The following is a 15,304-nucleotide window of genomic DNA, read 5'->3' on the forward strand; positions in this document are numbered from 1 at the left end:
CCCCCTGTATGGCTGAACTCAGTGCAACTACAAAGTGGGCAGAAATGCAAATTGGAAAGTATTGCCCAGAGCTAAACCACACAACGAATATAATCAATTTAACCAGAGCGCCCGATATATTTTGCACAGAAAAACGCTTCAGGGGTTTGTACAAATGTGTGTGTTTGTGTGTGTGTGAGAGAGAGAGAGAGAGAGAGAGAGAGAGAGAGAGAGAGAGAGAGAGAGAGAGAGAGAGAGAGAGAGAGAGAGAGAGAGAGAGAGAGAGAGAGAGAGAGAGAGAGAGAGAGAGAGAGAGATTATCGGACGACAAGTCACGCTCCCCAATAATAATATAAAAAAAAAACATTTCCTTGTGACTCATAATCTCAAAACAAACAGTTTAGTTGACATTCCCCCATGTTTCTCTCCTGGAAGCCTCAAATCCTAAAGCTGTTTGTGCAAAAATGCAGAATGCATCACTCAATTGAAGGCAAAAGTTGAAAGAAAACACCTTAAACCTTATCATCGCACACAGAGAGCTAAGAAGAGATAACAAAAACACAACAACAACATGTGGAGACGAGGAGAGACAGGCCGATGTGGCGGTGAAGGTGTACCTTCCACGGTAGGACCTCCGCTGGCTGTCAGGTCCCTTCCTCTGGTCCCTGCACGGCGACGGCGATATCATGTCTCTGCGTGTGGGGCTTCTGACGGCAGAGAGGAGCACACGTCCGTCCAACCGACCGTTTGAGTTTGGTGTGTGTGCTTACTCTGCTGAAATGAACCAATAATAGGCCGGTCATCAATTCACAGATCAGCACCTTACTTTGAAAGTCTCAGGGAGGGTGGGAGTGGGGATCAGGTTCATCTTGCATAATCTGTTCCCAGGGCCTGTCTATATACCCTCCCGCCTTGACTAAGAAAGGTTCTGCAATATAATCAGAACTCTTTAGACACAATGAGCGAAACCAACATCATTGCATAACAAATTTTGTAGCATGCGTGTAGTGCACAGAATATGGGGCGGATGTCTTTCAAGTGATTTATTGCCGTCTACCAAGGCATTACTTGCTTCATCAGTTTTCTGCCAGTATTATAATTGGAGCCCAGAACAACGATGCACGGGCCTTTTCTAAATATGGACCGCGGCAGGGAGTTTGAGCTCAAGGCCCAGACAATGCAATAAACACGGCGAGACACAACACAATGGAGAGTGTGGAATACATACACTCAGTCCGTCAGTCCATCAATCAATCATTTGTTCAGTCAAGGGAAAAACGTTCACTTCTCATAACACAAATGTATTTCTAGGACTGGTAGCAAATTAGATAGTAGATTAGTTTCACCCAACATCTAGGAGCATCAACAAATGATTATGATAAATTTTCATAATAAGGACCTGTTGAATTTGAGTCGCCTTACGAATAGCTTGTTGGGCTTTTTCACACGGCCAACTTAGGCCCTGCTACGTATATTTTTATTTCACAGATGACTCCGGAGGATTCTCTGATGCCATCATCACTCAGTGGAGCTTGAGGGAGGGAATCAGATCTGATTTCAACGACATCGGGGGTAAGTGTGTACATTGTGGGTGGTATTTATAGCCATGGGCATGCATGAAACTGTCACCACCAGTTATCCCAGATGCATTTCTCTAAGGCGGCAGGAGAGTATAAGCAGAAGCTTGTCCCACTTTGCCTTAACTCATGGTTCTATCTTCGGAGAGTCTTAGCCCATACATCCCCAACCCTCCACCGTGTCAACTCGATTCGCTCTGCCTGTCTTTCATTCAGCTCTATACCCCTTCCTAGGTTATGCAACATGCCATCTTACGAGAATGTGCAGGGTATTATATCAATTTGTTTGCTATTCAGAATCAATTTTTAATGCTGAGCCTTCTGGGCACAGTACTCATCTGCAAAGCTTTCCCCCTAGAAACAGTGTGACAAGGTGCTGCTGATTGGCTGTCGCACGGACCAAAGCAAAACGCTGAGCCAGTAAGAAAAAGGTCACATTCATCTCAGTGAACTCAGGTCCTTTTAGACACATTAAGCATTCATATTCTATCATAGTGCTGATTTGTTTCAATGGGTTATTATTATATGACTCTTTTATTATTTCCGAATGCAGAAGTGGAGGAGTGGAAGCTTACAGTTCTGTTCCCAGGTAACCTTTTCAGCTCCCTGCTGCTGGGAGCCTGGGAGGTTTCTGAAGGGTGTGTTTGCTATTCAAACGGCCATTACTGGTAAGGCTCACACACAGCTGGATAATGCTCAGAGTCTCTGAGGGAATACAGGCTTTGCGGATCTCCATTTTGTGTCAACAGACCTGCAGACACACAACGGTGGTGGTAGAAAAGGATGGCTATTTAGTTGTTGGATAGCCGCAGGAAAGTCATTGACACAGGTTTCAATGTTACGTAAAACTCTAAGGAGAGTGATGCTTTAGTTTAGTATAACAGAGATGACATGAAAATAGCCATTAAGCAAAAGCACATTTACGATGGTCTTCAACGTCAGTAACATTGATTATAATCAAATGATACACAATTACCCATTTGAAAAGTTAAACACTGTTAAAAACATATGACGTGTTAAGTGTATAACTGGCTGATATAAAACTAATAGCTATTCTAATCTCATTGATGGAAGACCCTCTTTTTAAAATTGGGTGAATTCTATACAAATAGTTCACCACTGTTTTCCACAAAAAGAACATGTCTTGTATTTATTTTGTATTCTCCAGCTCTACTCGCTGTTACCGTTGTTTACTTTTTGCCGTTGTTCCTGGCTGGCTGTGGGGATTCAGGATAATTGGTCTCTGCAGGATGGCAAAGGGAAAGCTCAGGCACACTCGGCTTAGTTATCAGGCATTCAGTTTGAAGACATTTAATATGCATACCCTATTGTTTCTCACGATCTCACTCAAATGCCCTGTCGGGGATTACTATAAAGTACGGCTTATCTTAGATGTAAAAAGACAAATACACGACTACAAAGATTTAACTAAAATATAATGTGTGTGTACGTTTGTGTGTGTGTGCGTTTGTGTGTGTGTGCCTGAGTAAGTACATATACGTGTACATATTTGTGTACTCGTGTGTTTGCATACGTGTGTGTGTGTGTGTGTGTGTGTGTGTGTGTGTGTGTGTGTGTGTGTGTGTGTGTGTGTGTGTGTGTGTGTGTGTGTGTGTGTGTGTGTGTGTGTGTGTGTGTGTGTGTGTGTGTGCGTGCGTGAGTGAGGAACAGGGAAAAGGGTGGGGAGAGGTTGGTGACGAATACATGCTGCAGAAAATCAGCAGAGAACATGTATACAGAACAATGCATATGCCTATAAAGCCAGAAATACGACAACCAGCACACTGAATGCAAAATCCCTCCTAGCATGACGTCCTAGGTGTCCTTCAACAGCAAAGCTACATTGGCCATCCAGGATCTAGCGTTTGTCACAGCGTTGGTTAGTAGAAAGAAATTGTTTTCATGTTTGTTGAAAGTCTCTTGCCAACAGCAATCAATAAATTCTCTGCGAAAAATAGTGGACATTTTTCTGTAACCTTGCTCTCGCTGGCCTTAAGAAGGATTTCATTCGGCTCGGATGAAATGATTGGATGGCTCATTGCGCAACTCCTGAGTCTTCCACAAGGCTCGGCAGGCCCAGAGCCATTTTACAGAGAAAATCTACCGAGCTTGTGCCGTGTTTTTGGGGGAGTGGCTTTGGAGGAAGGCCTGGAGGAAGCGGTGTAATTTCTGCGGTCAGTGGCTTTGGAGGAAGGCCTGGAGGAAGCAGTGTAATTTCTGCGGTCAAATACATAACAAATCCTGTTTACCCCGGCTGTTGCCTTCAAACGGCCCCCCTGGCTTTAAACGTGATGCGAGTAGGTTATGTTTGGGAATGTTTATGCTGCGGGGCTCCTTGCAGTCCCCCCTGTTCCCTGAACGTCTGACGCAGGGTATAAATAGACCTGATGCAGGGCATCAAACCCCCACCACCCCCTGCTATGGGGGGTTTATGCACTGCCATTCCCCCCTGCAGTCAAATCCCACCTTCATGACCTCAAGGTCTCAAGAGGAGAGGGCCAGGTTAATACCACTGTCATGCCGTGCGGCTCCACTTGAATTATACAAAGGCTGCGGCACGTACGGTACACACACTGCTGCCGTTCTCTTGGAGCATGGCTTTGCATCCAATGGGGGCTTGGTCGGTGTGAGCTGCCATGTAGCACCTGTTGCTGATTAAACACTATAAGACTACAACACTATATTGACCCTTCAATTCCCATCCGGGATGAATGTAGTACATTTCTTATAATATGGATTTTTGTACGACAGCTACTACCTACGGGAGGAGCTTTGATGTAACACGCCTCCGAGGCACCTTAATGTTTTCCATGCAACACAAAGAAACAGGCTTTTAATGATTCAAATTACAGCAGAGTGGGTGTACCGCGTGTGTGTCACAGGTATTCTTTTATCTACCAAGCTGGCGTGTGTGACTAAGTGTGTGTGGATGGGAGAGAAAGAGGAGGCAGATCAAATGGGAATATTAATGAAAGCCTGCGTTCAGTCGCAACATTGCAGCCCATTGTGTGAAGCCCTGCCCCGCGGGATTACCCTGTTCACCGCTCATCTGAGTGACAGCCTAGGACGGGTGACCCTATACTGACAATTGTTTACCTCTCTTTCTCTCCCTTTCTTTCTTTGGCTTTGGCTCTGTTTCATTTTCTATCTCTTGTTCAGTCTTATCTTTCGTTCTCTTTTCGCCAACTCTCTCTCTCTCTCTCTGTCGTTCTCTCCCACTCTCTCTATGATGTGTCTCTCGCTCCCTCTAGAACTTTCTATCTGTCGAGTGTTCTTCTCTCATCTGCGGTCTCTTGTACTCACTTTCTCCCTTCATCTATCTCTATCACTCTCTCATTCCCACCTCTCTCTCTCTATTTGTCTGACTCATTATACATCTCTTTCGTGTTTGTGAATGTGTGCGTGCGTGCGTAATTGTTCAAGTCATCATGACATCCCTACCATAAAGTGGATAAATTGTTCAATGGTTGCTTCAGCTGTCCTCCACCGAAGGTCACCATCACCGACACCATGTGCTTCGGTCCACCTGGCGAGCGGCGGGACCCTGCTGCTGCTGCATGCTGGGTAATCAGTTGAAAGTGCAGTGGAATACATTGTTTTTAATATAGCACATTTATGTGCAAAGCCTTACCCCAACACAAACACTTATGCAAATCGTATATAGTAATGGGGCATTAACTAATGTTAAAAAAGTGGTTAATTAATGTACCTTTTTTTGTACTACTACTAATTAGTAGTACCGGTAATTAAAAAAAAGTACTAAAGTAGTTTAGTACTACTTTAGTAGTCTTAGGTAAGATGGCGGGCGAAAGATGCTACAGGATCGAAACCAACAAATGTAAGTGTTTTCTTTGTTGATAATCATTAAAAATGATGACCATCGCATTATCATTATTCAGTTTCAATGTAGTATAGATATATCTCTCTCCCATGTCTCCCCAAACATCATGCCCCTGCCATCTCTCAAACTGATTAGAAAAACTCTACTCTGCAAGTCAGTTACATTATCAACTGGATATAGGTAAAACATATGGCTTATAAAAGCATGAATCATACATGGGATGCAAGATGTTGTCCAAAGAGTCGAGATAGTTATTCCTTAGATAACAAGGAAGACATAAAAAAAGACACAGACCACACCAATCTTTCAATTCATTTTAGTGTATTTTACTTAAGCTATTTGCATTCACATTTTGTCTATCCATGTCCTGTACATTTTTATTCGAACAATAATGATATTGCAGTGTCTAACTATACTTATCACTGTATACAGTATGCAGATGTCCATCTTTTTAAGACTAACTCCACAACGACAAACACTGAAAGTATATCTAACACAGCTGAAATGTTTGCAGATGCATATGCTACTCTGATCCACAAACCGAGAAAACAACAATTCTTATCGCGACAATAAAAACTTGCACCAAATTGTACCAATGCATATGCCTCATATTTTAAGGTTGGTGGTATGTAAAGCACTATATGAGACCCATAATGGCCCTCCACATAACAGACATCCAGTTGGTGCTTAAAGAACATCTATGGCATGGATTCACAGCACCTCCGTCTACCTACAAACCATAAGTCTTAAACACAAACACGACATCAACGGATCCAAATAAAGCAGGCCTGTAGAACATCAAGGTGACACAGCGCGTCTGCTGACATTCAGACTCAACACCATTTCAACAGCTACAGTACTAATGTATCAGAGCGACGACACCATGTATTCAGCAAACAGTATTCAGAGCCGAGTTCACGCTACAACAAAACAACTGAAGCATAGCCGGGTGCAATGTTTGACCTCCAACTGAAACAGGAATGATGAGGGAGGGCAAGCATTCTAACATGCTCCTCTACTTTTCTACAAAAATGTATTTCTCTGACTGGAAATTCCACGATTTAAAGATATGCATACAGACAGTCTTTCCATTTATTTGCACATAATTACTTTCCCTGATGTCAAACTCGTAAATAAACATACAGACACAAACAAACAAACATTTGACGGTTCAAAAGAAGATGTGATTGACTTCTAATTGACTTTTGATTATTACTTTCAAGTTTTAATGCACGCTTTTCCCTTGAATGCAAATGATGCCATAACATACAAAATATCCCTTTTTCAAATGTCCCTTAAGACTTGTTAAAAATATTCTTTCCTTTCACGCTTAGAAAAAATAGTTTTAATTGAGGTCGTTTACCTTTTTATAAATTAGCAACTAAAAAAAATACTATCCTGTCGAGAGCACAACATATTACTCTCAGCATTAAAGAGAAAACAAGTTTTTCCATTTTGACACTGGGCCACTCTCTTCATCATTTATACACAAAACCCTTTCACATACATCATGTGAATTATTGTGCTTAAATAATGAACAATATTGAAATTGTCTCACCACTCATTTCAACATCCCATAAACCTTACATTTCATAATGTGATTGTGGTGTTTATCCAGAACTTTGAACACATATAAAAAGGCCAACAATATTTTCTGTAGATAAGTATAGGTCAAGTAATTTCCCTTAAATTGGCATTTATGTGTCATTTAAATGTTTATAGCACTGTTACAAGTACCAATTGCTTAAATTAAAGTTTGAGTTGATTAATTGCTCCTGACTTAAGCAGTGTACTGACCCTGTATTAAGATTCAATTGGCAGTTAATAGGTGAATACATTTGGTAAGCTTACTAGCACTATCGCAAAATTGTTATCTAACTTCATATTTTTCAACTATGTATTGAAGAAATAATGAAATGACCTACAATAAAAGCTGTGGTTATGAAAAAAGTTAAATTAATGCAATGTGCCCCTTTTTTTCTTAAATAAACACAAAGTACAGTTTGTCACGTCTTGCGTCTTTCAGTGTGTAAATAACTATACAGTGTACCTGCGCATTATTTTACATGTAGACTTGCCTAGCTGTGAAATATCCCTTAAAATGGACTATATTCTATATGTTTAGTTTTTCAAATTCTCTAATTCTATTGAATTCCTTTTAGTTAGCGCGGCTGATGCATAAAATGAGCCCGCTCATCTAGACTCCTCTTTCAAACCTCATGATGAGGCCTTCCTGTGGACACAAAGGAAATCCACGAAACAGACATTCCCAGGGTTACACTTCCATGAAGATGTGCTTATGCTGCTACTGGTTTCCCATTTAAATAACAAAAGACTAATAAGTATCCGCAACTCAAAGTGTCAAAGCCGTGGGATTCTATTGTAAAACGCACACTACTGTGATACAATATCCATTATATGAACACCTGGCTAGTATCTGCTACTTCCTACCGTCATGAACGTAAAAACTAAGAAGCCTGCCGGTCGTACGGCGCCCCCTACTGGATCATCGGGTCGTCTCCCCCGGGCGAGGTCAGCACCGGCACACCGAGAAAGTGGCGGGTTTTGTCCTCGTACGACGGAGTGGCGACGACGGTGGTGGTGAAGGACAGCTGGTCGTGCTCCAGGATGGCCAGGCGGTCCTGGGGCTTCTGCTTCCTCAGGTAGAACATCTTCCTCAGCTGCTTCAGCTGCTGCAGCTCGCAGAAGGTCTCCAGTACCACCAGCATCACCACCAGCCCCAGGAGTAGGTACACTGGTAGGACCAAACCCAGGGAGGAGACGCAAAGGTTTGTACATGCATGGTGATGCAATAAGATATTAAAAAAAACTAAAAACTACTGTTATTATACAAAGACATACAGTAAACCTGCACTGTTTTTCTACTGCAGCTATATTCTCTACTGTTTCCCCCAGTAAATGTCTTAGTCAAGGTGGTCAAGTGGGGGGGGGGGGGGGGGGCACGACCATTGTTGTGAACAGTATTACCGATGCATTATTGATCTTTATTTTTTACACCTGATGGAAGTATGTTTTCTTTCCCTACGAGAGTTTTCTACTTTGTTAATGCATTTCTTTTTTTTTTTATAGATATACATTGGTAGTCAAGGCGGGGCCCTATTGTTGTTAAGGCGGCTGTCTTAACAACACAGTGCTGGGGGAAACACTGTGCTCCATCAGAAATATACGCTTTAGAAGACACATATATATATATATATATATATATATATATATATATATATATATATATATATATATATATATATATATATATATATATATATATATATATATATATATATATATATATATATATATATATATATATCTCGTGGATAGGAGTTTCTTTATACTTGACAAACTTATATCATATATTATGCTATATATATATAGCATAATATATGATATAAGTTTGTCAAGTATAAAGAAACTCCTATCCACGAGTCAAAACCTTAAGGGAGTTTTTTGCGGTACACCTCTGCGCTACAACTCTTGCTACAACTCAACCACTAGAGACTGCTATAGAGAAAACATACCCGGGGCAGGATTTAATATATGCATTGTAAACAACACGCCCAAGTTAGAACAGCGTGTCCTCAAAAGAGAAAATACACACAAACTCTAGTGGGAACACATGCCAGATGGCATTCATATGAAAATAGACAAATGGAGGCGAAATGAAAGCAAAGAAAAGGTTAGGTAAACCCTTTGAACGCCGAACAATGCAGAAAGTTTTGACGTGTCCAATGACTAATATTTGACTTGACAATCATTTAGGTTATGAGATAATACAATCAGCCCAGAGCATTGGCCACGGTGGAAGTGATTAACAAGGGTCATAAAGTCCATTGAGGGGAAGTTTCAGATAACTTGGGGTAGGGTATGGCAGCATACACAAAAGGGCGGCTTCATTCTTTCTTGCCCTTTTTTTTTTGCTCTTATTTCTTCAAAATGTTTCTTTATTAGAAAACAACATGAAATGTTATCTTTTCTCATCAAAAAGGTAAAAGCTGATCATTGTACTGCCACAAGAGGGCAGTAGCGGATTTTCACATCAAAGGCTGCACAACATCACTTCATACAAATCCAAACGTGAATGATAGAAAATGTCATATGAATTAATATGCATTCCATTCATATGCTTTAGGCTTCCCGTCAGCATAGCTATTCACACAACCATGATGGTGAGGCCCATCAAGCATTTAAATCCATTCTGTCACATGACGTAAAAGACGTGTCCGACCGGTAAGGTTGGTGTGCTCGTTCTTCGACAACACTCTGAAACCGTCGTCATACCAGGCTGAATGGTCTTCAGATTCCACACATTACTATTGAGAGGAGAGTCGGGGCTATTAATATTCACTTCCGGCAAATGTATTTAAACGCCCACGTTTCATGAGGAGGCCAGACCTCCTTGCTGTCTCATCCAACACATGGCAGGCTTTTCTCAATGACGTTCGCCAGGACTCTGGACGTCACCAAGGTCCAAGCAGACATCTGCTTGTTTCCTCCCTTTGAGGGCTCTGTACTAGTTCCAGTTATTTTTAGACACAGAGCCAGACTTGCTTGTCACAAACACGGCATGTTTGTGAGGCTACGCTGCTTATAGCAGAAGTTGTTACAAATGTCTTTCTTTAAAAAGGGTAGGGGGGGGGACAACAAATATGATGTGTACTAACGTCACGAGCCATACAAATACGGGCCATTCAGTCGAGCCCAACCGATTTCTGGAACGCTTCGACTATTAAAGTCGAAAGCAAAGCCATTACTCATACAAACTCATGTTGACATTTAACCTAACGGGAACGCTAGGCCGTTTTTCGAAGGGAATCGGCGCCACTCCACTCACCGGTGATGCCCACTTTGTAGAGCTCTCTGAACCTCTGGTTGGACCCCTCTCCCGGTACGTAGTCTCCCAGGCCGATGGTGCTGAGGGAGATGAAGCAGAAGTAGAAGGACTCCAGGAAGTTCCAGTTGCCCTCCAGCGCTGAGAAGATGATGGCGGGGACGAAGAAGAAGCAGGTGACGGCCACGGTGGCCAGCAGGGTGGCGTGGACCACGGCCACGAAGGACTTTGAGAGACCCCACTGGGTGTGGATGTACATGACGGGCCGATGCGTGCTGAAGACCATGATCCTCTGCACCACAGCGGTGAGGAAGAGGAGGGTGAAGGGGATGCCCATCACCGAGTAGATGATGCAGAAGGCCTTGCCGCCGTCGGACAGCGGCACGGTGTGGCCGTAGCCTAGGAGGAGACGCACACAGGAATATGCATGTCGTTAGCATGTTGTGCGTAACATGAGGATTGCCTTTATTCCCCAAGATTTGACAGTATCCATTGAAGAAAACCCCAGCCCCTTCCTTCGGCCCTTCCGCCAAAGCAACTCCCCAAAACATGTGACTAGTGAATGTCAAATGTTTACAGAGTAATCACAAATTTATTTGTGCAGACTAGTTGTAAATATGCTGTACAAATATATTGAAACAGTACTAGTATTTTGTTACAAATTTTGTTATGTGGAATTATGCTGGTTATATGTTAAACATTTGGGGGAAAAAAAGAAGCCATACTTGCATTTGTCACCAAAAAGGTGATCTTTATTAATATTAATTTAACATAAAAAGGTCAATGTGGCCTCCGGCTGCATGCTAACACTCAGCACTGATGGACACAAAATCCATTCTGCCATTTGACACAACAAGATTATGTTTCTGTCAATGTCAGGAGGTTTCAGATTATTATTATTATTCTCATGCAATTTCTACCTTCAATTATGCCCTATATGGTTTGGTTTCAACAGACAGTGTGGGTAAAGTGTCTGCGTGTGACCTATAGATAGTGAATGTAACACTTCTGAAGCTGTTAGACTTTGACACGCGGTAGTCAAGCAGAAGTATGGTGGGGAGCTAGCTTAATTAGGCCCTGAAAACCTCCAACCAGAAGTGTGAACTGAACAACAGCCTAGGCAAAAACAACTTTGGACCAAAACCCCCAGTCCACACTTCCCTATACACACACACACCAGCCTATTGAGGTTATACAGTATGTGTTTGGTTTTTGTTGTTTTTAGAAACTCTACATAGTTAACATTTAATGTGAATACATCAGTCATACATAATACATAATTTCAGTTGAAGCATGCATATTGCTCCTCAGATAATCTCATTTTTGTTGTCATTCTGATTATTCAGTTCTGGATACGTGAGGCAATGAAATTGAGAGGTATAAAACGTTATGGGATGGGTGGGTGCATAACCAGTTACCAGCACAGTAAGCAGGAATGCAAACAACACACACACACACACACACACACACACACACACACACACACACACACACACACACACACACACACACACACACACACACACACACACACACACACACAGTTAGCGGCCAGGGAGTCTGAACACGTTAAGTGTACATGCCTTGTGAAACCTCACTGATAACTGCTGTCTTATAATACAAGACAAGATCTTGGGTTGCTTTGCCCACAAAGGATCAGCTACCACTACCTCTTGCAGAACGCTAGATAAGACAATGAGCCGTCTCACTCTCTACATGCACAATATTATCACGGATAAGCTGTTCCAACCCACTGATGCGGATCTAGCTGGCACACAAGCATTAGCAAGGACAAAATGTCATTGCGTTTAACTGAAACTTGATGGATCTATTAGTTTAACAGAAACTGGGCGGACTATTGGTTTAACAGAAACTGGGCTGAACCATTACTATTCACTTCTAAAACACTATGCTGTTGTTTTTTGGAGAATTACTTTCTGAGAAAATATTTGTATGAATGTGGACACTCAGTTCCCAGCATGGCTGATGATTTGAGATCAATAGTGGACTAATATAGTCAAGAGCTTTACCATTATTGCACACAGACATTTTTGCCTTTAGATGACATGTCATACTTGTGTTAGGGTTTATATTTAAAATCGTTTAGAGGTCTGATTTCCACTGAGATGACCCCCCTGTTATGATGGGTGGTTTTAGATATGAGGCCTAAAATAACAGTCAGACAACAAAGGGAAGAAAGAAATAGCGAAAATAATAGGCCTAGCCTACTCCAATAACACTACCTATGAACGTCACCTGGTGCTATTTCCGCCCACCACAAAGAAACTGTCTCTCCGGCAATGCTGCTGCTGCATGTATGTTTGGCAACTCTTCAGAAAAAGAGCAAGAGCAGATGTTCCTTATAATGTAAATTCCTTACATTTCCAAAAATGTTGAAGTTGGGTGCTAAGCAACAATTAGTACCTGAATACAAAATTAAAACAGCAGATAATGTAAACTAACCCTATGCGATGTGGGCCCCGAGTAAAGCCATCTGCGACTCACCTGTGGTGGACAGCACGGTGCTGGCGAAAAACAGCGCAGAGGTGAAGTCCCAATTCCAGTTGGCCGACGCGTTATTGAGGACGGACACCCCATAATTACTGGCTTCCAGGGCTTTCTCTAAAAACTTTTCCAGCCGATCTTCAGACAAACACGGATTCTCCTGGAGGAATTGCTTTTTGACCGCCCGCAACTCCTGTCGCAGGAGGTCCTCGTACGGCAGCTCGACCGAGGAGAACACCACCGCGCCGAAGATAAGATACAGAAAATAACCCAACACTAGAAATAAAAAATACCATGTCGACCTATGAGTCTGGACCAGGCGCACACACGAACTGCTACTCAGACATTGAAGCATTTCGAGTCCTCTGCCGCTCACAAATCGCAGAGTACAGAACAGATATTTCAAGGCTATCGCTTGAGTGGGGCCTAACGACGCGGTCTGGGTTTTGGGTATCGATCCACTGGGCCTGGACTGGAGGTGGGGATGAGTCTCTTCCGCCTCTCTGGACCTGCTGCCGCGGCGGTGCTGCTATGTGGCGGGCTGCTGCTGCTGCTGCTGCTGCTGCTGCTGAGACAGGGAGGGCCGAGTGACGTAGGACGGCCCCTCTCTCTCTATCCTCCCAAGCAGGCGACCGACGACTAGAAACCTAAAGACCTCAACATGAGGAACAGACGACAATTAATTTCTGGGAAACTGTAGTCAATCGAAAGTTATGGTAAAAATAGAAGGCATTGGCCAGAAATGAACTATTGTTGATGATTACATTTTTGGTTTGGGTCAGAGAAGTCCTCTCTGAGAAGGTGTATCCTAGGAGTTTATCTATTTTATATTATTATTTTATTTTTTTGGTTTTTCCTCCCCCTGAAATACTAGAACAAGTTCTTTAACTGCAAGGGAAACTAGACCACACACGTGGAAATGTAATCCGTACAGTCCAATGAGTCTGCACAGAGCATGACAAAATGAATGGAATATGATGCTGTATGATCATCGTTTAGATGTATCGTTATTACTTTTTCTTAGGTTTTCGTGGATTTAGATTTGTATGGCCCCATGCACCTTGACATAGTATATACTATTATGGTATTACTAACCTATTGCAACAATTGCTATTCTTTCTTCATCAGTATGGCTCAGCAATTTGCCTTCATTTTTAAAAAGTTTTCCATCAATGGGACTCAAATGAAAACGAATTGTGTATTGCGGTGAATAACATCATTCGACCTAAACGTAATATTTAGGTTTTCCTAGATACACAGATACATGCAGAATATTAGAGATCTACACTAAGTTATGTTCTGATTTTCTAATTGAATGATGACCTCTCATTGCAAACTGTATAGCAAGTGTTGATTAGTCTGTTGGTTGCTTTTGTTTTTAGAATCCTTTTTGCTCACTTCTGCAATGGAACCATAGCCTACATACTTTACAAGTGCACCACAAACTAATTTAGATTGGATGGTCTGACTGGCTTGCCGTATCAGTCAGTGGCACTCCTCAATGAAAGTGGAAAAATGGCGACGACATACGCACAGGCGAGAGCCCGCCGTGCCGGGGGGGAGAAAGTGCTCTAAAGAAACACATTTAGCCTCTTTTGCAAATATTTTTTATGCAAAGCGAAAAATACATTCTATAGACATGGTTTAGTCCATGCAAATCCAGGACAAAGGTGTTTGTTTCTTGCAATGGAGCCTTCGCGTCGCCGTGAAACCAGCAGGTAGGCGAACAACATCTTGAACCGAAACTACACCGTCAGGGTCTAGCGCTTGCCAAATTGAGAGCTCTGCGAGACTTCCCGGTCGGCTTCGCGTTGGCGCATGCGCATGCCGCCTCGACGTTCTTCCTGCATAATAGGGATCCGCGTGCAGTGGATGCATTTGCAACACAGGAGTTGCAAACTTTTTTGGATACACTTTGTAGTAGTACGCCAGAGAGTTCACCGACGTACGCTTTCCCACTGGTGCAGGATAGTCGGGCAGAATGCTTCACCAATGAAAAGGTAACATTGCGCCTCCCGCTCGGTTCACTTGAAAGGGCGCAACATGTTTAAATAGACGCTAGCTAGCGCCGACTGGAAGGATTGTCGCTTGTCAGTGTATTGTTCGAGCGCCAGTGGATGTACGTGAGCTAAGGTACTAGCTAGACAACGGTGCGTCCTGCACCCATCACCGGGACTGGTTGGTCGAGGGAGTGCATATATCCAGAGGTGTGAACTTGGTTTTCGCTATTGTGTAGTTGGCAGAGTTATTGTTATTATTATGAATCGTCTTGGTTGACTTGGCGGTCAGGTCGCCCTGCACTGGTTAGCGCCACTTGGGATCGGTGAATGCATCTATGTTGTAAGTTTTCCCTGTCTTTCATCATCTTCGCGTTTTTTATGCATTATTAGGACTTTTTATTGCGTGCATGTGAATCGGTTGTGATTGGTCGATCGATACAGGTGGCTGGGATTTGCAGAACAACAAAGTAGTGCCAAAATGATTTTACTGTTTTGCATCATGTGCATTTGACCGCATTCCGTCATAGTAACGCATTTACTGCCCCAAAGCAATGTT

General features: G+C 42.6%; 2 protein-coding genes across 4 annotated transcripts in view; one reads left to right on the plus strand and one right to left on the minus strand.

Moving 5' to 3' along the window:
* Positions 1-5,698: 5,698 nt before the first annotated feature.
* Positions 5,699-13,378, minus strand: kcnk1b (potassium channel, subfamily K, member 1b). The gene is made up of 3 exons (XM_060072604.1): positions 12,749-13,378; positions 10,247-10,642; positions 5,699-8,152 (listed from the first exon to the last, which is right to left on the minus strand). Exons 1-3 carry the CDS (start codon positions 13,101-13,103, stop codon positions 7,896-7,898), a joined length of 1,008 nt encoding a protein of 335 aa, XP_059928587.1. The 5' UTR covers positions 13,104-13,378; the 3' UTR covers positions 5,699-7,895.
* Positions 13,379-14,228: 850 nt separating this feature from the next.
* map3k4 (mitogen-activated protein kinase kinase kinase 4) overlaps positions 14,229-15,304 on the plus strand; it is a 29,587-nt gene continuing 28,511 nt past the window's right edge. Inside the window, exon 1 of one of the 3 annotated variants that reach the window (XM_060072600.1) lies at positions 14,229-14,466. In XM_060072600.1, coding sequence (XP_059928583.1) covers positions 14,435-14,466 — 32 coding nt within the window. In that variant the 5' untranslated portion in view covers positions 14,229-14,434. Of the gene's footprint in view, positions 14,467-14,568; positions 14,749-15,304 lie in introns of those variants that run through there. The other 2 variants (XM_060072598.1, XM_060072599.1) reach the window with 2 other exon arrangements.

The sequence above is a fragment of the Gadus macrocephalus genome, chromosome 15 (assembly GCF_031168955.1).
Source record: "Gadus macrocephalus chromosome 15, ASM3116895v1".
Taxonomy (NCBI): Eukaryota; Metazoa; Chordata; class Actinopteri; order Gadiformes; family Gadidae; genus Gadus; species Gadus macrocephalus.

Coding starts and splice junctions, on each gene's coding strand:
- kcnk1b (XM_060072604.1), bottom strand. CDS start 13,103: ATGCTTCAATGTCTGAGTAGCAGTTCGTGTGTGCGCCTGGTCCAGACT. Junction 10,643..12,748: donor CACCGTGCTGTCCACCACAG/GTGAGTCGCAGA, acceptor GTCTCCTCCTAG/GCTACGGCCACACCGTGCCG. Junction 8,153..10,246: donor CTACAAAGTGGGCATCACCG/GTGAGTGGAGTG, acceptor TGGTCCTACCAG/TGTACCTACTCCTGGGGCTG.